General features: G+C 31.1%; 3 protein-coding genes across 4 annotated transcripts in view; 1 reads left to right on the forward strand and 2 right to left on the reverse strand.

Annotated features, from left to right (window-relative positions):
* The window catches only part of LOC141526060 (adenylate cyclase type 6), a 61,663-nt gene that overhangs the window by 26,380 nt on the left and 12,885 nt on the right, over positions 1-22,398 (forward strand). For both annotated transcript variants that reach the window (XM_074240809.1, XM_074240810.1), the window contains 3 exons: positions 6,978-7,127; positions 13,717-13,838; positions 14,899-14,991. In XM_074240809.1, coding sequence (XP_074096910.1) covers positions 6,978-7,127; positions 13,717-13,838; positions 14,899-14,991 — 365 coding nt within the window. The remainder of the gene's footprint in view (positions 1-6,977; positions 7,128-13,716; positions 13,839-14,898; positions 14,992-22,398) is intronic.
* LOC141526103 (uncharacterized) lies at positions 8,750-12,652 on the reverse strand. Its single transcript, XM_074240884.1, has 10 exons — positions 12,481-12,652; positions 12,072-12,407; positions 11,704-11,991; positions 10,902-11,588; positions 10,655-10,822; positions 10,234-10,578; positions 9,971-10,138; positions 9,545-9,892; positions 9,284-9,454; positions 8,750-9,195 (listed from the first exon to the last, which is right to left on the reverse strand). Exons 1-10 carry the CDS (start codon positions 12,532-12,534, stop codon positions 9,022-9,024), a joined length of 2,739 nt encoding a protein of 912 aa, XP_074096985.1. The 5' UTR covers positions 12,535-12,652; the 3' UTR covers positions 8,750-9,021.
* LOC141526061 (membrane-associated protein Hem-like) lies at positions 18,096-22,184 on the reverse strand. Its single transcript, XM_074240811.1, has 2 exons — positions 21,954-22,184; positions 18,096-21,872 (listed from the first exon to the last, which is right to left on the reverse strand). Exon 2 carries the CDS (start codon positions 21,765-21,767, stop codon positions 18,387-18,389), a length of 3,381 nt encoding a protein of 1,126 aa, XP_074096912.1. The 5' UTR covers positions 21,768-21,872; positions 21,954-22,184; the 3' UTR covers positions 18,096-18,386.

Consider the following 22,398-nt stretch of genomic DNA (forward strand, 5'->3'; position numbering starts at 1 on the left):
AATTTTAAAAACTTGACTGAGCAGAGTTCGTTAACAAGAATAATCAGGTTGACGTAGCACAATAAATAAAGGGACTGGAAACGTTAGTTTGAGGGCAGTGTGGCTTTTCATCTAACTTCCATTATATCACACCGATCATATCTCTCGGTCTCAGTGATTTACTATCGCTTTGAACTTACGGTAATGAAAATTAAATATCGATTGTTGAATAAATTTTCCACCCGAAAAAAAAGGAAACTAAAAAAATTTAATAAATAGTAATAGAATCAAAAAGTTTCAATACATTCTGAAATAAATTTCATAGTCTATACCATCGGGAAATAAATATACTTTGATACCATATATTTTTATGTTATACAATATATATCGATAACAATAATACTATTCTATTTATTATATATATTTTTTGATACAGTACGCTTTTCTATTTCTGTTTTCTGGTAATTAAAATCGCAGTGTGAGCGCTTCAAAAATAGATACAAGCTTCGATCTATTCATTAATTGCTATTTTTTAGGCCAGCTAGCAAAATGCTTTGACGAATTTTTTTTTCGATGAAAAAAATATATTCGTTGCCTATATGGCGTTTTATTATTTGGAGAAATCATTTTTTGGAGGTAGAATTTTTTGGATAGCTGTGAGTTGTAATTAAACGGCAGTGCGTGAGAGTAGCGCTGTATATTACGCGGTATTATTGTTATTATTGTTACTGATATTATTGTTACAGTAAGCGGGAAGGTGAATAAAATAAATTTAGCTGAGAAACAAAACGCGATGTTTCATGATGAGATTTTAGGGAGCTGATATGTCACAATTAGAGACCCGTACTCAGTGTCGTGTGAATTACAAGCCACTTTCTTGGTTTTTATTCCACCTATTTACAGCCAATTTTTTATTTTAATATTCTGCGGTCTGATATTAAATTGTTTTATTCATTTATTAAATTAAACATTGTTTGAGTAACCTTGTGAGTTTTTGTTTTTATTTTAATTTATTTGATAACTTTGATAAAATTCAGAATAAAATTATGAAAAACTTTTTAAATTAAATTTTATCGGTATTTATAATATATATTTATTAAAAAAATTTAATATGAGTGTTTAGTGAAATTTTAATCGACTTCATATTTTACGTTTTTTTTTTTTTCAAAAGAGATTTTAGTTATTTCGTTTTGATATTAAAAAAGTCTTTGAAGAAGATTTTATTTTTTTTTTAATGTTCAGAAACATTTTTTTTTTTTTCTTCTTTCAAGTTATTATCTCATTTTTATAGGATTTTATATATTTTGTATGCATGCATTTTTTTTTTAACTCTGATTGCTAGTTTCCTTGAATATTTAGTACTTGATCGTGATAAAAAAATCTTGATAAAAAATAAGCTCTCTATAATGATAACGTCCTTAATTTTTTATTTTTATGCTAACAGAAAAAAAAATAATAATAATACCAGGTAGAAATTTTTTTAGTTTTAACCCTTTGAACTTCCGAAAATCATGAAAAATTTCAAAAATTTCCGTGTGAAAAGCCTTCCACATTTTTACAAACAAAATAATGCTGTTAAGCGGGAAAGAATGGGAGGATTACTTTACTCCCGGGTCACTCCCGATTTTTTACGGCGTATAAGAGTAAGCATACAGATTAAGCTACCACAATACAGCTAATCTGCAGCACAAATGGGGCGAGTGCGTGAGAAAACTAAATCATTGCACTACAAAATACTCTCACGATAAAGTATTCTGACTGTTCTTCTTCTAATTGAAAATAATCCGAATTCTTTAGTGGGATGTATATTAAAAATTCTACTTTAACTTGTATTAAAAAATATGATTAATTTGTTTGAATCAAAACTGGTAGCAATCATTTTAATGTAAATAATTAATTAAATATTCCTATTGAGTAATGTAATTCATTTAAATCTACGACTTTAGACCGAAGTTGAATAGATAAAGTATATAGCGTAGCAATAGTAGTAATAATAATAATAATTGAATGAAAAGTTGTAATAAATAGAAAGTCGGAATGACTTTTGACAAGAAAATTTAACTCTACTCCTTGACATTGTTAGTATCTCGGGATATAATGCCATGCTGTATAGCTTCTTGAGCTTTTTCCTCATTATAGAGCATAATTTTTCTGACAAGTGGCGTATGCATTTATTATTATTATTATTTGTGTTGTTCAGAAGTTGGATGGCAGTGATAATGATAAAATACATCTGCAGGTGAACAGCCGAAAAGTTTCTGCAGGTTTTAAGTGTCTTATATTTATATGCAAACTATAAATTACTGTATTAATAAAAGTTTAATTATTAATAATCCTATTCAATTAATAGAAAGATAAAATTGAAAAGAAACTGATGAATTGGTCGGAAAGAAAAAATTATTTTCCGTGTTCTGTATCTATTTTAAAAAATCTACCGAGTGATCTCATCGATCTATTCTATTTTGCTCATTTTTCTTAGTGGTATCACCGGGCTTTATCCCATCAGTGCGAAGACGTATAAATTCTCGGATTAGAATCAAGGGGATAAAAGTATCAAAGTTAAATGTGTATGGAGTAAAAAGTGAGAGCTTATGAAAAAAAAATTTTAAGTAAAAAAAAAAGATAAAAAAATGATGTTATATTATAACATACGAGTTAAAGTGTAAAGGAGAATTTACGTTTTAACGATCATATCATCTTCACTCATACATCATTTATCTCCATTGAAAATGCTTCCAGATATAAAGACTTCAAGTATCTCATTCCCGAAATCTTTACAACCAGGAAGACCTATATATTTTTTCATTACTCACATTGTTGAATTTAATGACAGATTTTATTTTTTTTGCTACTTTTTTGTCTAAGAGTGATTCCGAAAACTTTATTAAAAAATTTATTGGATTAAGTGAGACAACTAAAAAATTTTTGCAAAATCTTTTCTTTTATTTTTTACCAAAAAAATTAATAATTTTTTTATTTAAAAATAAATTTAAGAGGTTTTATCAAAACTGTTTTTAAAAATGATAAAATATTTACCATTCATTTTCTAAACAATATAAAAAAAAATTACGAAAAAATTTTAATTAATTTATCAAAACTGTTTTTAAAAATTAAGAACTGAATTTTATTATGGCCAAAAATAACAGAAAATGTAAAAACGGTTTTTTTTTTTTATAGAATTGCAGTATGAATATTTTAAATTAAAAAAACATACATTTGGATAAAAATGAAAAGATAAAGAAAATGTAGTGCGAGATTTGAAGCAACTGGTATAGTTACATTTATAAAATGCTTGAGGATATTCAACGCAATTTTGCAATAATATATTATAAAATTATGCATACGCTCATTGAAACTCATCGGGCAGATATAATACTGATAATAATAATAATAATAGTAATATAAGCAACAAAATGTGATCTTTTAGAGTATTTTGCATTTCCCATTAGCATCAAAATCAAAATTCCAAAAACGATTTTTGAGTAAAGTGAACGCTGGATTTAATTACAGGCAAATAAAAGAAAGACTGAGGAAGAAAAAACCAGCAAATTGCTCAGTCAAAGCCCGTCAGTTCTCCAATGTCGGTTGGTATTTAGATTAGTACTTTTTAAAATGGTGTTCTGTAAAATAAAAAGTCTCGAGAGAATGTGAATAAGCCCCCATTAATTTGGGCGTATCTTTAATCACCAGTAGTGCGGTTGGAATTTCGAGGCTTAGCACGAAAGTTTCTAAATGCGATAGCTGAATAGAGGATGTTACACCGAAGGAAGTATCTGAACCAAATATATATGTATGTATTTATGCAGAAAGTACATTGAATATATCGACTTTCTCAGGTTGGGTATAGTAGAGCGAGCGTGCACGAAATATCGATTTGTAACCTCTATCTATCTCTCTCTCATTTTCTTTATATTCTTTATATCAGCCCCCGGCTACCCGCTGCCCGACCAAGTTCCGCTTCCGGTTACCAAGCTTTTGAGCGTACAAGAATGGACCATTGATCCCACCGGGTATAAACGTGTTACAAAACATAATTAACGATCACAGTCACAATCGGATATCAAAAATCGCACTTTAGTTGGATTTATTATTTTTATAAAATTACGAGAATTTTTTTTTAGTCAATAGTCTCCTTTTGGAAAATTTTTAAGGATTAATTTTAATAGATTTGTTTTCTTGAAAATGCAAAAAAATAATCATAATTAAAAATTTTACACACATACTTTCAAGGGGTAGAATTTAATAAATATAGACTGATAAATTTTTGGTTGTTCAAAAAAATTAAAACTGAAAAAAAAAATTTTTAAAATCACATTAATAATTATTTAAAAGTTGTAAATTTATTTCATTAATAAAAAATATAACTTCAGAGAATGTAAAATTTAGGATTTAACAAAAAAAAATTATAAATACCATAATAAAATTTTTAAATTACTAAAATTGTTAGCAAATATTCTCTTGGCTCAATTAAATTACGGAAGATTGATTTTTAAAGACAAAGCTCCACAGAAACAATAAATTAAAGGAAGAAAAATACAAAGACTAAAATATAATTTATGCCGATAAATAAAGTTGAACCGGGTAGTAATTGAATTAAAATTAATTTAACTGACTAGTGATCGAACAATACATCGAATACTGGATGTTGCATTGTGCTTGCACCTGGTCTGAAGAAAATAATAACTAATGAATTTAAAAGACAAAGACAGCCTGTAGCTCGATCGCTAAAGTACGCTCTAGTAATTATTAATTAATAATTGATGCATTTACATCCCGAGAAATATTCTAATGGATCGATCCTTTTCTGAGAGAAGAAAATTAAGACCAAATTTGTCCCACGCATTTTTTAGTTAATTTAAATTTTACGTAACTAATAACGCACTTTGCTGCGCTCCATTCACCGGACGGTATTTATTGATGTTCAATAACACCTCCCACCCTAGCGAAGCATCCCGACTCGTTAAATTTATTCGAAAATTAGTAAAAACAGTCAACACTTTGTTATGTGTTGATAATTAATAAACTAAACACTGTTCAATTTCAAAAGAGTATTTTTTGGATAAAAATACTTAAAAACAACACGTGGAGCTGTCGGGTTTTGTTTTTGCAGAATCACAGTCCCTTTCATGTCGCTCAAAGACTATTATATCACCAAACATAATTTGCTAACAGAGGAATTTACAGTACACAACATAGGCATGGGTCAGCGCCGATGGATTTAATTAGAGAGTAGACGTCAAACGGTCAATGGGCGTGAATATTCTTGGACCCTTGTGAGCTTGTCTATGTCTAGTACCCATGTCACTAAATTGACCTGCTCTTTCGCTTTATCTTTAAGTTATATTACATAAAATGGGACGTGGTAGAGATAGCGGCTAACTACTGCCTTGTGGTTTCTATCAGATGCTATTATAGTGACCTTACATCTATCGATTGGTGAAAAAATTCCAAGAAATCCAAGTTTAAAAAGTATCAAAAATTCCTTGAAATTTTTGAAAAATATTGAGCTTTGTTTGTTTAAATAATTTAATTGAATTAAAAAAATTATTTTGGACTGGAAAAATCATTTGAAGAATTTTAATCAAACAAAAATTTTTTTTTTGAATCAAAGAAATTTTTAATCTACACGGAAAGAACAAGATGACACTGGATATCATCCCAGATTATACTCAGTGATATCTGGATTATACTCATTATAATCTAGATTATACTAATTGTAATCTGGATTATACTAGCTACTATCTGAAAATTTTTTTTCCCTCAGTATAATCTGGGATGATATTCAGTGTCATCTTGTTCTTTCCGTGTAGAAGAATAAAATTCTTTACGATGATTTTCTTGATTCAAGGTTATTTTTTTTAAAATCAAGTTAATTTTTAAATTCCATTGAAATTATTCATTAGGCCACATATTTGCATCAACTTCACCCTTTAGTTCAAAATTAACTTGTTAAAATTCAAGAAAAACAACAAATCAAATACAAAATAATCTCATCGAAAGCCGTCCAAAGTTTTAATTAAAGAGTTGAAAGACAATAAATGTATCCCGTCAACAAAATATCTTACGGGCTGTTTACTGTTAAAGTTGGAGTCTAAATTCGCTTGACTGCTCTCCACCAAAAATTTCATCTAATCGGAATTCCTTAAGCTGTTGTTTACCAAATAAAGTACTAGTTGACGGATTTGATCTCTTATCCTGTCTCAATCAATATGAAAAACACACTGACAATAAACGGTACTAAGCCTTTGTCAAAGTTATCTCCGAGTTGTCTTTGTTCTAATTTTCTGGGACACGTAAACATTTGAAAGAAGTATTTTATAGTTGTTTAAAAAATAATAAAAATAAAAGTTGAGCTTTAAGAAAGTGTAGACAAAGTAGATTTAAAGAGCGCTTATTTGTTTGACTGTTCTCACGACAACGCTCTTTCCGGAGGGAAGAAGACTAGAAAGAATGTCTTGTCACGCTAAAGCACGAATTTCGTGACCAGAATCACATGCCAAGCTAGCTCGAGATGACACTAAAAAAAACCCAAGGAAAAATAATGCCGGAAAATAGATGAAAGCTGGTGAAACCCTCCAGTAAACTTTTTACTAAACTTTTACTTTTACTTTTGCTTATATTTTACTTTTTTCAACAATTACAGGCTGTTTTCTTTTAAGAAATAGTGGGAAGCACTTTTTCTCCGTTTTCACGCTCTCAGTTCCAAACTCACTCATTAATAATTTAACTCAGATGAAATGAAGAAAAAATACTGCTAAGAGCTTTTGTTTTTTCCAGACAATAAGAAAAGTTTGGTAAATCTCAATGTGCGTGCCTAAAGCTCTTGTTTTATGACAAAAATTATTTAAATAAAAAAAAAAACCTTTAAGAATATTTTAAATTTAAAGATTTCTTCTTAAATTAAAATTTTCAAAATTTGTTCCAAAGATTGCAATGCTTAAAACCACAAAAAAATTTTTTTTGATGAATTAACGTGTGCATATTGATGTAATTTACAGTTATTGAGCTCAATTGTCGTTGTGGGAGGCACTAACGTTGCTGGAGCACTGACACATCACCCCAGAGAATTAGCACAGCGGCAAGCGTTCTTAGAAACAAGGCAGTGTGTGGAAGCGCGGCTCACTACTCAAAGAGAAAATCAGCAACAGGTATGTGTTATAAACTGCTTTAATAGTTGTATTTTCTTCATAATAATAATAACTATAATAATCGATAACATTATTGTATCCACCTACGCTCAAGTAAATAGTTTTATTATTATTTTGATCTTTAAAAAATCACGACAACAATTTCCATAATTTGGACTGAAAAGCTGGAGGATAAATTTAACATTCAAATGTTGTAGGCGTCAGAATTTTCATATTGAATTTTTTTATCTTTCGCACGTGATTCAAATAAAATTTTATTATATCATCACGTCAATTCTTCGAAAGATTTTTTATAAAGATGATACTTTATTTTTTTACCACAATAAAAATTTACTTTTTATTTATTTAGTAAAGAATAAATTTCTTCTTTCTGCGCAAACAATTGATAAAATTTATCATTTAATAATCGAGGGGTCTTTTTCACAATTCATAGCAAGGGGTATCGTCCAACTGAAAGTAAAATCAAAAACCCTCTTGAAGTCTGCAATGTTAAGAGTCACGTCCATCACATAGTCGCCACAAGGAATCGGCTTGTTGAAGTAGAGAGTGTTGATCTAATTTATATAGAACAGTTTGATACGTGCCTTAAGAAAAAAAGATTTGTAATTTAAAAATAAATGAAGTATATATTAGAGATTTTGAGACAATACCTTCGCGACCGGACATTCGAGGTGTCCCAAAACGGTAGCAGACACAATTTTGGAAACGTTTTCTTCAATAGATCCAGCTGGATAAGAACTATTGCAAAGGTTATTGCTATTCATCGCATTTTTGGTTTTCGAATCCCAGATTTGGATGTCTTTGATACTGATGTTAGCTTTCAGCTTGAAAAGGGACATCAGATATCAGAATACGGATTAAGAAACAATTTGTCGTGATAAGACTTACGATTGTCAAGGCATTGTCACTGTCCATTGATTCAACAAAGGTTATATATGTATCTTTTGTTAAAACGTCGGTTGATTTTATCAAATTATTGGTGTAAGGTTTCAAAAAATCTCTTGTAATGTTCACTGTATAAAATTGGTCGTCTGCAATTATTTTCTATGAAAAAAAAAAAAAAAACTTATCAATCAATTGATCAAAAAATCATTTCAGATGTTTTACTTTGATATTCAAAATTTGGATCACTATAAAAAGAACAAAAGTAAAGAACGTCATTTTATTTGAAATATTTTTACGATCTGTTCTAGACTTTTGAAAAAAAAAAGCATGCTATTAGTTTCTATATATTTAATCATGGATCTTTAAATTTATTTATATCACGCAAACTTTATCAAGTTATTGTTTCTTCATTATTCATGTTCACTGTTCAATTATATTTATCGATAATTATTAAAGTTGAATATTGATGACGCATGAGCTGTCTTATCGGTAATTATTCCAAAGTGCATAAGTTTCGCATGAATAAGTTTATCGATTATCGTGATGTTTGCTATCGAAGAATACATGAAATGTCTGATAACTATAATTTTGTTTTATACTGAATATATTTATTTACATATAGAGTAATATAAATCTTGGAATTTCTTCTTTCTAAATGTAAATGGAGGTTTACTACTCATAAACAAAAACTTAACTATAAAATAAATATACAAATTTTTTCGGCTTATTATGTCAAGTTTCAGAAATATTTATGTTTATTGAAAGCACAGTACAGTAATAATATGATAATAGGAATATTAAATAGTTAACTTTACATAATTTATAGGTAGATGTTTCTTTTTTTTAATTTTGGATTCAAGTTGAGAATCAAGTACGCATTTTTCAACCAGAGGTGCCGAACTCATGTTAATTTTTAAACAAATACGACATCTTGCATACTCTTTATTGATATCTACAATATATTTATACCTCTCTGTCATCTTCAGTTACTTTTATTACTTGTTAAGACTTATGAATTGGTACACGTGGAATTTTCGTTAACTACAAAATCAAAGTATAGCCCCAAAGCCCAGTCACCTTGAGGGGTATCAAAATCCACGTGCACCGTGTAGTTTCCGTACTCTAATGGATTATCAAAGTAGAGTTCTGTTTCTCTCAACCACCAAATGAAGGTGTGATTACCCTAAAAAATTAACGGGTTTTTTATTTCCGAATTATAGCTTCAAACTGAATTCTATCTATCGACGGTAAAAATAAAAACAATCCATTACTTCCTCTACAGGACATCCTTGACCATTCATGATACTTAAATTGAAAATTTTCCAAATATTGGCTTCAAATGATCCTTCTGGATATGAATCATCGCAAGCGCTTTTCATTTGTTTTTCAGATTCTTCTAAACCATAAATTCGTTTATTATTTCCGAAGACGTCAGCTCTGAACTGTAGTATGAAGAAAAAATTATAATAAGAATAACGATGACAATGTAAAACAATTTATATAGTTAAATATCAGAATCTAATAATAGTTACAAATTGAAGTGGATTGTTCATGTCCATGGTTTGATAAAAAATTGCGGTTATATCTCCATTAATCTGAGGAGCCTTCAAAAAGTCATTTGTGGGTACAAGTAAAGAACTTCTCCTTATATCTACTTTGTAACAGTTAAAATTGGATTCACCTTCAACTGGTTCTTGAGGTTCTCCTTCCTCTTTACACTCAGAAGGACTATCTAACATAAAGTTGAAGTAAGTAGCTCCAGCCCAAGTCCCATCAGGTGCTGACAAGTCTAGATTCACATAGTATTCACCAGGTTCTAATCGCTTGTTTATCTTGAGCTGCGTATCATTCAGCTTCGAAGGGAACGAATTGATGCTTCCCTAAATATCAAGGTGTTTATTATGAATTAGCTATTCAATTACATTAATGACCATCAAATATCGTGAATATGCGCCTACTTGTTTGGCAGGGCATCCTTTTCCTTTCAGAATTTCCAAATTGAACAAATGCCAAATATTAGCTTGGAAAGACCCCTCGGGATATGAATCTTCGCAAGCGTTTGTCATTTCTTTTTCAGATTTTGAATCATAAATGGTCTCATCATTAGTTTTCACTGCAGCTCCGTTCTTAATTCATGGAAAAATTATCAAAATTGATTATCGTAAAATTGTTCAGTAATGTAATAATATTATGTTAAACATGTTCGTAAATTTTTAATTACAATTATAAAAGCGTTATCCTTATCCATAGGTTTATTTAGAACCTTCATGAAAATTGGTAATTTTACTACATTGACATCTACATCGACGATATAACATTGCTCTGATTCTTCTTCAGACTCTTTTGATTTTTCAAGATCTCTAGGTGTTTCTGTTGATTCGTCAAAATTTTCTCCAGCAGTGCACTCAGAATTTTCGTCTACTACAAAATCAAATCCTAGTTTCAATGCCCAAGCACCTTGAGGTGTGTCGAAATCCGCGTATAACGTGTAATTTCCGTACTCCAATGGTTCATTAAACATAAGCTCCGTTCCTCTCAGCCATTGTCGAAACGTGTGACCGGTTCCCTGAAAAAATAAAAAATTTTCAGTTAGGAATAGGAGAATTAATTATCTTAATCAACAGTGATTATTTATTAGTTACTCTCTGTACAGGGCATCCTTCACCGGCCATGACTTCTAAATTGATAATTTTCCAAATATTGGCTTCAATCGATCCTTCTGGATATGAATCATCGCAAACATTCGTCATTTTTTTTTCGGGTTTTGAATCATAGATATCGTTTTTATCTAAGAAAATTATAGCACTGTACTGTAATTAAAATAAAGAAATTATGTTAACAAAAACCGTAAAAATACGTAATCAAATATCAGAACTGGAAGACAATTACAAATTGGAGTGCATTGTCCATGTTCATTGTTTGATAGAATGTAGCAGGTGAATCTTCGTTTCCAATTGCAGAAGCCGTTAAGAAATCATTCTGGGGTGATATTATTATATCTCTATCTATATCTATTCGATAACAGTAAGAATTTTTTTCCGGTGCTTCTTCAGGTTCTTCTGTTGATTCCTCAGATTCTTCTGATTCTTCAGGTGCTTCCGTTGATTCTTCAGACTCTTCAGGTGCTTCCGTTGATTCTTCAGACTCTTCAGGTGCTTCCGTTGATTCTTCAGACTCTTCAGGTGCTTCCGTTGATTCTTCTGATTCTTCAGGTTCTTCAGTTGATTCTTCGGACTTTTCTGATTCTTCAAGTGCTTCTGTTGATTCTTCAGACTCTTCAGGTGCTTCCGTTGATTCTTCAGACTCTTCAGGTGCTTCCGTTGATTCTTCAGACTCTTCAGGTGCTTCCGTTGATTCTTCAGACTCTTCAGGTGCTTCCGTTGATTCTTCGGACTTTTCTGATTCTTCAAGTGCTTCTGTTGATTCTTCAGACTCTTCAGGTGCTTCCGTTGATTCTTCGGACTTTTCTGATTCTTCAAGTGCTTCTGTTGATTCTTCAGACTCTTCAGGTGCTTCCGTTGATTCTTCAGACTTTTCTTCTGGAGGCTCTGGCTCATAGCAATTAACTCCTGGGATCTGAAATTCCATTCATCACATTTACTCACATCAAAAATTCGATAGAAGCTCCTTAATTTAAAAATTCCTAATAGTTTGTATTGCTGAAATAATTAATTAATCTCTTTAAACTTACAATTACGGAAATTTTTTCGAAAACATTGTCATTATTGCGATTTCCTGGAGCGACTTTACTAGACGTATCTGTACCTCCTAAAGATCCTTGGAGATCTTGTCGACGTAAATCTGCGCAAAGAGGTAAAGTTGTAATATCAACTTCTTCTTCTTCTTCTTCAGAAGATTCTTCTTCTTCTTCAGGCGAATCTTCGTCTTCAGAAAACTCTTGCTCTTCTGGAGGATCTTGTTTTTCATCAGTTTCTTCTTCAGGCGGATTATCACTTTCAACACAATTCATCCCCGGCATCTTTAATTTACATTAAAAAAAATTTGTGAAATCAATAACATTGTTTAGGAAATATATATGAAAAATAAATTATTGCTTACTGCAAGACTTCCACTAAAACTAGCTCCACCATTAACTCCAAAACCACCAAAACCAGCAGATCCTCCACCACCTACGGACTCTTGGGTATCGAATTTTCTGATACAGTCACAAGAAGGCAAATTAACTCCTGCATTGACATTTCCTTCTATCCCTCCAGATGTTGAAGCTCCAATATTGCCATTCATATTACCTCCAACACTACATTCTGATAAAATGTTCCCTGGCAATTTTAAATTACCCGATAGTCCTCCTGAAAATGCACTTCCATCTAATGCTTCATCTGGTGTTTTATCTTTTCCTCTTAATCTATCTAAAAATCCTCCTTGTACTGTGGCCTTGTAAATAAATTAAAAGTACTTAGCATAAGTTTACAATAAATAGAATTACTTAGACTAATTATCTTCTTACTTTTTGATCAATGACCACACATAATATCAAAATTGCAGCGGCGGAAATTTTCATCTTTACTCGGGGCCACAAAAAATAATATTTTGACTTCTCGATGTGAAAATGGACTATTCTTTCGCCCTACAATTTTCAAGAATTATACCACGACTTTCTAAGATTGTGTAGTCTTATCCACTGACGATATAATTTAAAAAATTGATAACTTGTTGGCTTATTACCCAGTACTACCTAATTAAATGTTACTGATAAACATAAAACGTAATTGTCGTTCGCTTGTTAACGATAAAGTTTTCACGGTCATCATAGTTTTAAGCAATTTTGTTAGAAAATAAATATTCATTTAACAATATTTTATATTTTTCAAATATTTATAATTAAATGGAAATAATTTTCAACTAGTAAATATTGAGGATGATATTTATTTCATTGATTAAAAAAAATCTCTGAATTGATTAATCTGCTTCTCGATTTCCATCAAAAGCTCAGTCCCTTTATCAAATCCTTTGCGTTACTCGATGTTGCTGATGATTACCATATTCACAACATAAAACAAAGATGAATAGATCTCCCTCTAAAATTGCGACTATGAACATTTGATGAGAGAAGAGAGAATTCGTAATAAGGACAGTGGAATAGAACTGAGATGATGTAAATTCCAAAGTGAGATCTTCGTTGTAGAAACAGCTCTTGCACTTTGATTTTAGCTTCCTGGGGACTTAGGTAGACGGAATTTGTGATTTTCATGTGTTAATATCTCTTATCACCGCTCCGGTACAAGGGATTACTGTTTTGCTCATTAATATTTATCATATGCAATACACTTTTAACATGTCAAATGTCAAATTCTTAGTACGATACAGAAAAAAAATTATTGAGCTCTCGGAAAAAATGTTTTTGAACTAAAATTAAAATTTTTATTTAATTGAAGCTAAAAAAAAATTAATTTTGTGAAAAATATATTTTTTTTAATAAATATTCTTCATTTTTAATTCAATTTTAATCCTGAAAATTATTTTTATTCAAAGATTTATAATTCAAGAAAATATTTTAATTTGTTCAAAAATTTTTCGATGTTTGAAGCTTTGAAAAATTAATCAAATCAAGAAAAATTATTTTAAGTTAACTTAGCTTTTTATTTGTACAGTAAATTTCAAAAAGTAATAAGTAATTTATTTATTTTTTATCCTGTAAAAATATTAATAAGTTTTAATTAGTGAAATTATAAATATTTTTCAGGAAAGACTTCTGTTGAGTGTTTTGCCGCGACATGTTGCTGTGGAAATGAAAGCTGACATTGCTGGCAAACCCAAGGACAGTATGTTTCATAAAATTTACATCCAAAGACACGAGAACGTCAGGTAAAGTAAAACACAAGAAAAATCGATTAAATTTCATCCAATATAATGAATTTTAAAGGAGAATCATTGTTGAGAGTCACAGTAAAAAAAATACATTAGATTAAATAGGTGAAGAAAATTGCGAAGGTTTGTCTTCAGTTGCTCATGAGTGCGCTGGAGAATCAGCGATTCAATTTGCTGAATAAATAACTGTTGGACTTAATATTTAAGTTAGTGTAATATGGATTCTGATGGCTCGATGGAATGCCAGCTATAGGATCTCTGGCTCAAGATCAATATCGAATACCGGGATGTATTTACCAGTTCTTTCCGCTGGATAAATTAAATATATATTATTCTTCTCTTTGAGTAGTTTACCGTGTTCTGAAAGGTTTGCCGACGTAATTTCAAGACAAACAATCACAAACGTATTTTGAATAATGGGAAATGTCAGATGCATTTTTATACAGCGCACTTGACTTACTCTGGCTTTGAATTTAGTCTTCTTATTTTCGGTGACTTACCTGATATGCTTTAAAATAATCCATTTTAAATAATGCATGTTACATTTATTTATTCATGCCATTTTAATGGTCATCAAAAGAAGAAAGAAAAAAAAATTTAAGAAGAAATAATAAAAATTAAATTTTTTTTTATTTAAATTTTTTAATTGCAATTCTTTCTAAAATGCAAAAATTTTTAATTTAAAAAAATTATCTTAAAATTACCGCGCTATTCAAATTTCTAGTAAATATTTTTAATTTTTCTCTTCAAAAAATTTTTAATAAATAAATTAATATTATTTCCAATCTATTGCTCACGGCAATTGAAATTGAAATTATCCAAATAAATCCATAGAAAGAAATGTAAAAAAAAACGAGATAAAATATCAAAATTAATAATATCTACAATGAATGAATTAAATTAATTGATTGATTAATTAAAAAAAATATCCCTGTTAATGTAAATTGATTTAATAAATGATAAATTACAAAGTTAAATTGATGATTATCCATTTACAATGATAATTAATAATCAAATAAATGAATAAATGAAATTAATGTGGTGAACTCTGTTTCAGTATTCTATTTGCCGATATTTGTGGATTTACGTCATTATCTGACCAATGTACAGCTGAAGAACTTGTACGACTGCTAAACGAACTTTTTGCAAGGTAATATATCATTTTCATTTACGTTATTTATTATACAAGAAGCTATACTCAAATGAAGTTCATTAAAAGTCTAATCCGTAGATGTTGTAATAAAAAATAAAAGCAACAATAAAAGACCCAAGCAATAACCCAAAAAAAGTTTGTCTTTGTGTGACTAAATGTAATTGAAAGTTTTACCATACAAACGAGCATGTTTTTCAGCTATATAAAAGTCTATTCAACTCGGTTTATTGACAAAACGATAAGAAACCTCCTTAATAAAATACAATTATTATAAAAGTTTAATAAGAGGGATAAAATATATGTATTTTTGTTTTATTTTGATGAAAGTGGATGTAATTGATATATATTTGTATATGAATTGAGTCAATCATCCTGCGGTTGACTGACGGAAAATAAATCACAAAACATATCTATAAATAGATTAATATCATGTATATCATATTGGAAAATGTCGTGTTTGGATTATATAATTAAATTGTATACAGAGAAGGTATTTCACCGGATCTATACTGTACTGTACTTATTGAATATATTTCAGTAACAAGTATTCATGAGTATTATTGTACGATACCAGATGGAACATGAAATTTACGTAATAAAATTTTACCGAGCGATACAATTGTGATGAATGTTAATTCTCAGATATCCTGTTGAAGCTCAATGAGAGTTAATGCGTGCAGAGAAGCCTACAGACTCGTTGGAATATTAATTAATCAATTATCATTTAATATAGGACTTTGATTGAATTTAATTTATCGTTTATAGCTTTATTAAAGTCTCATAAATTAAATTTATGATTTTTTATGCAGTAGTGCGATATTTACGTACAAAAAAAATTTTTTTTTTTTTTTTTTTTTTTTCCAGTGATTCAAATTAAAAAAAAAATTTTTGTAATTATCAACAAGTGGGGTCAACTCTATTTTAGGCCATAACTAGGTGAATAATTAATATTTAAAAATTTTTTTTATTTTGCTTGTTTTTACGGCAAATTTATGATAAAAAATGTCGTAAAAAAAAAATAAAGATTTTGATAGCTTCAAATGTTGGAAAAAATTTTGGCTTTCATGTTTTTGGATAAAATTTCTATTTTATATATTTTTTTTGAAAAATACATGAAAATACGAACAATTAAAAAAAAAAAAGTTGAATATCACAATTTTCTAAAAAATTTATACATTTTTTTGAAAATTTGTTAAAATTGTGATAATCAACTTATTTTTTTTTTTTAATTGTTAATTATTTATGTAATTTTCAAAAAAAAAATATATCAATAAATTTAAATATCAATTTCATTCAAGAAAATGAAAATTGATTGACCCCACTTGTAAATATTTACCGAAACTTTTAAAATTGATTATTTATTCCAATGAATTTTTCATAAAAAAATAAAAAAAAAATATAATACCATCCTAGCACAGTAAAAAAAATTACTCGATACTTTAATTATTATTTCAACAATTTTTATCCCTCTCAGTGTAACAAAAAAATCTCGAATTATTCATAAACCAAAGGTAATAAATAGGAATATAAACTATAAAATGTTTTTTTTGTTTTTGTGGATATTGTACCGGCGGATGTCAAGAGTTGATAAAGTTAAAGGGCTGGAAAAAATAAAAAAAAAAAAAATAAAAAAGCCGGGAGAGATACGATTACTCTTGATGCAACAAGAGCTAGAGAGCATCGAGATGAAATAAAATAAAACAAAAACTAAGCCACTGATAGTGAAAATAAACGAAACGAAATTGAAAAGGTTGCGGTACTTGAAAGTATTATCGATGAAAATTTAATTAGTATTTTCCAGTTTTAAATTCTAGCTATTGAAAGGTTTCAGTGAGACAGACGGTCGAAGAAAGCGAAAGACTCCGGACAATTGACTCGATAAGTCGTTTAGTTTAGTTGAAGTAAAATATAAAATAAATTGAGGCGTAAGTGCTTAAGACAATGTGAAATTTCAACAAAGAATTTAAAAAATTTATTTAGTTTTACTTTTTCCAATTACAGATCATTGATTATTGATTCGCCGAGTCGTAATGGAGTTTCTGATATTATTATTATTTTTATTGCTGTAGAACAGAATAGAAAGAAAATTTTTCTTTGCTCCTTGAATAATAATTACTCGGAGTCATGCGACATAGTACATAAATGTAATTCCTATTTTTTAATCTTACTCCGTATAACTGAAGAACTCCATTCTTAGGTTTTTCTTTGAAAGTTTATCTCTCGAGTACAAGAAAAAAATTATCATCCAACTTGAAGCGGTTATACAAAGAAAATAATAATAATAATAGTATTAAAGTTAAATAAATGTATGTTTGAATGAAAGTACTCTGAAGTCGCGCAAAAAAATTTCATTATATTTTTCTCTACGTCAGAGTATTGAAAAAAGAAGTAATTATTGGACGTGAATACACTAAAGTCGAATTCTAATTATATTTCCTTTTCCTTAATTTAATATTCTGTTATATTTGCTTTATTTTAGAATTTAATTAACACTCGGTCCTTCGAATTTATTTATAAGTAGATCAAGGACAAGATTTCAATCAACAAATAATCATCATTATCATTATCAGCTCCTTTTAGCTCGAAAATTTCAATCTCACTTACCTTCAACTTGAATTTTTAATTCAATTTCATAACAAAACGCCCGTAAAACTTATTACTCAAATTACTTCTGATATTTATAATACGAATCATAGATTAAGCATAGCTTCTTCTTAAATTTAGTTAAAGAGTTAGTTTAAAAGGAAATTAAACTATCTTTTAAGATAAAACTCAAGATATTTTTATTATTTTTTTCAAAATATACATATATACTTTTTATCGAAAGAGCACTTCGGATAAATTTAGTCTAGATTTTTATCTTAATATTGATAATTCAAAATAAAATTTAAAAAACTTACATTTTGAAAATATATTTTTTTACCAAAAATTTTTCCACTCAGATATTTATCCCTGATTAAGAAATTTAATTTTATTTATAGTATATCTATATATTAATTAACTCCAAAAATTTTGAATTGTTTTTAATCATTTAAAATTAAATTTCTTAATCAGAGTCAACTCAAAAATCAACATATTAAATCAAATAAATTGTACAAAAAAAAATAACGCACACCATTTTAGCTTTAAAAACAGAATAGTATGATAATTATGAAAAGTGTTCAGTCTTTGTTATTTTTCACTATTCATGATATTGAAATCAGCAACTATTTGACAATTTTTTTTAATTTTTATTCCAAAGAAAATATTTTTTAAAAAATTTTCAGTTTTTTACTAATTTTTTTTTTAAAATAATTTATTTATTATAAAATTAAAAAAATTGACAGATGTCTGTTAATTTCAGTACCTTACTATTCACAAATTATTTAAACTTTACAATCCAACATTGAACGTTAAAATTGAAGAAGCTCCACTTTACAAACATCATGATACGCGTTCCGTATCAGCGCGTAGGGAAAACAGCTCTCCAGAAGATCCATCGTCAAAAAAGGTGATTCTTGGACGATTTCATTGAGCAGAAGATAAATAGACTCGCGATTCTTGATGGTATCCTTGTCATTTTCTTGCCCTAGTCTCAACAAACTGGACGAAGCAAGCGCCAAAAATTCTTTCATCCTGTCTTCAATGTCATTTTGTCCGCAAATAGTAAAAAGCGCCCCGAAGATATTATTGATAGCCGTAGCGATGCAATGAACATTATTGGAATGTCCCTCTAGCGAGGCGCGATAAAATGAATTTTCATTGCGCGCCAATTTCGGAATAGAAACAGCAATAAAAACCATCAGAAGACAAACAATAAGATCTTCTTCCTCCTCCGATACATTTGAGTTGTCATTAGATTGACTTTTTAGAGCGTTAATAAGCGAGGGGTCAACTTTGCAAGTTAATCCAACAGCTGAAGTCATTTCGGAAACCAAATTCATCGGATCGTCCGAAGGCAAATGGTGCCGTAAATCAGCAATTGAACTCAAAAGAAACGGAATTTTCTCCTCTAGAACATCATTGAGCGCATCTTGGGCGAGCTGCCTGAAACTGAGGATTACTCCAATAATGGTAAATCTCTGCAAAACATTCTCTACACTTTGCAATCGCTTGAACTGGTCAATCATTATCTCCGGCTTATCAAAGTTTGTCCTCAAAGCTATTAAAACTTCTCTGTTGTTGACCACCAGTTTCTTCAACTCCTGGACCTGACTAGAGATATGCCACATCAGAGTTTCATTGAGCATTTTCATACCGTAGGGACCAATAAGTTCCGCCAGAGCTCGAAGTTCATTAATATCCGTAAACTCTTCGGCATTAAACGGAATCGCTCCTTCGGCTGACAAACTAACAAAAGCTCGTTGATTCGCTGAGAAGCATATATTCCCACCACTGACTCTCCTTAGCAGCACGTCTGAATACCACTGGGTATACAAAGCAGCAATCGTTTTATCACCATGACTATCAACAGGCTGAGTCTGCTGAAGCAGCGCGTTGTTGAATATCCTGGTGATGTCTATATGAACGTAATTTTCAACAGACTGGAGCACATTCATGTACGCTCTAATACTTACCACCAACTCAGACGGTTTTGCAATTTCACAGGACTCTGGATTGAACATCACCATTCCCACCAAAGCTCGCGAAAACCTTGCTTCAAGATGTTGGTTCAAATATTCTCGGGACGCGAAAGTAATATTCCAAACGGTGATTGCAGGGCAGTAATTTATCGCATGGCAAAGTTCCGTTAAAGCCATATGTAACTTGTCCATGGTAGTGAGTTGCTCTCGAGTTCTTCTGTAGCTTTCTACTCCCGGTTTCTGTATTTCGCTGACGTTCTTCTTGTTTTTGTCCTTCTTCTTGCGGTTGAACGCCTGGGAAATCAATTGCGCGCAATGTTTCGGCAAAAGTCGGTCGCTCATGTTGCATTGCTCGTCGCAGATAGTCGTGATAATATTCTTGGCCTCCTTGGCCATTTCATTGAGGAACATGTCGACGATAGACCGGCTTCTGTCGTGAATGTGATGCCTTTCTTCGGGGCAAAGCTGGTGGGTTGAAGTTTGGAAGTGGCTGCAAATCAGCGGATAGGCTATTATAAATCTATTTTGAGCTGGAAACTCAAGACACATGTGGAACTGTTCCTCGAAAACTTTACTGTAAAAGCAATAAATCGACAAATCTGAAGTATCAACGAGCATTTCGTCCAGATAGTCGATCATTTTTGTGTGGAAGATTACCGTATCCATAAAAGCGGCCAATTCGCGGTTTTCCATGAGACTCAAATTGCAGTTACTCACGGACATGTAGGCTTGTAATCTGATCCAATCAAGTCTGAGCCCGCGAAAGTCGAAGAGTTCGTGTTCTTCGACCTGTTTCACGGTAAGGCTGGCCATGCTGGAGCACAAATCACTCAGAATGACTCCCTCCTCTTCTGGAAGACCCGACAAATTCTGGATGATCTGGTGGAGGGATGGGGCGTCAAACCCTGACAAATACTGAACATAATACCTCTGAAGAACTTGGGAGTATTTTCTCACCAGAGCTCTCAGTTCTTCGCAGTGAAACAGCAGCTCAGGAAGCTGCCGGTCCACCAAATCTTCGTTTCCTCGAGCCTTGCTTTTCCCCTGAGTCGGTGGATTTTCACCGTGCCTCAAAATCCAGAGGACTTCGTCTCTAGCGTGAGACAGGCCCATGAATACTAGCAGTGCTTTTGGACCGAGAAGACCTGGCTGATCGGTCAGTATCAGCCCCAAGTCCTTCAAAGCAGCTCTGAGAAATTTTCGCTTTTCTCTGTGCCTGTAAGCGGACTTTTGGACCGCCTGGGTATAGCAGTCTTTAACCTCGGAGATCCGCTTGCTGTAGCCCTTGATGCTTTCAAAAAAAGACTGTATATACTGGTGGATATAAATAACCTCATCACGAAAGAGAGATAATACCCAACCGGATTCCAGGGCACTGGTCCACAGTTTGTTCGACTGGTCTTGACTTAAAACCGTATGACAGAGGGTAAATCCGAGGATTATCCATTTTTCTACTTTATCTATACTGAGAGTTTCGCAAGACATTATGTCGGTAGAGGCGGCCTTTAATATTTTACCCGGGCTACCAATTATACTTAACTTCTGATCCGCTCGCCAGTTATCCGCGGTCATGTTTCTGCTGGGATATATCGCCCAGAGAGAATTCAAGGCGCCACGGAGTAAATTTAAGTGGGGAATAAATTCTTCTGAAAGTTTCTTCAGCGGAATGTCGTAGTCTACAATCATCTGTCCGAGTCTGGGGAATGTATTGTCACTTTTCTTGTTAACCATCTCGTAGGCGATATTAAAAAGCCCCAACACTGCCTTGCGGTCTTCCCACTTGGAAAGTAGGATCATCAGAGTTATGTAGGTGGTTATCAAGTCCAAGTACGCCTTGGTTAGGTCAAAGTTAAGGGTGATGTCCAGGAAAACTCCGCAAGCGTCCATCGTCGTCAACAGCTCGCAAACGTTATCTTTAAAGTCTAGCAAGTCTACAATTGTGTAATAGTACAGTGACAACGATTTAACTATTTCATTACGCAAGTTTGTTACCGTCTGGAACCCCTTGGCGTCCACGTTGGGGAACTTTTTGACGATTAGCTTTATTGACGACTCCAGCGACTTGTCAGCCAATACTGTCGGCGGTTTTGACTTTGTGTCACAGGCTTTTTTTATGTTGTACAACCGAGTTAGCATTCCTATGCCCCGGTCGTTTAGGATTATCAGCTTTTCGGCTAATTTTTGTTGACTGGGCAGCACTGAGCGAGACATTTTTTTTTTTTTATTAATTTTTATGATTATTTTTAACAGTGTGATTTTATATTTAGATTTTTTTTTATAAAAATAAATTTCAGGCACTGATTTTTAAACTCGCAACTGAAAAAAATAAATAAATAAAGTTTCAGAAAATATTTATTAAAATTAATGTAAATTATTGTAGTAAATATATTTACATACTATTACTGATGAGTGATGAATAATGAATGGGGCGGTTACCAGATATGCGGAAATCGTATTTATGGATATATTTTAGTTGTATTAAAAGTATAATACACTTTATATAAAATTTTTGTTTATATATACTATATACAATATAAAAATAATATTTTTGTAACTGAATTTAATGACAATCTCATTTTACACGACACTTTTGTGACAGCACTCCAACATTGCGGGGATTATAAACAAATATGTGTGTGTTTATGCGTGGAAGGTTAAGGCTTGAGCTGACGGTTGAGTATCGATTGGAACTCTATCTAACGGCGGAGAAAAAAGTTTAGAATTATCATTTACTGTCCGGTCGATAAGGCCCAACTCTAAATACCGATTTTACGGGCCCATTTATTTTTATTATGAAAATTAGTGACATTAAATTTAGCTGTCACTTGACAATTTTTTTATT

The sequence above is a fragment of the Cotesia typhae genome, unplaced genomic scaffold (genome assembly GCF_013202065.1).
Source record: "Cotesia typhae breed Kobodo isofemale line unplaced genomic scaffold, CoteBio_Ctyphae contig_33, whole genome shotgun sequence".
NCBI classification, from domain to species: Eukaryota; Metazoa; Arthropoda; class Insecta; order Hymenoptera; family Braconidae; genus Cotesia; species Cotesia typhae.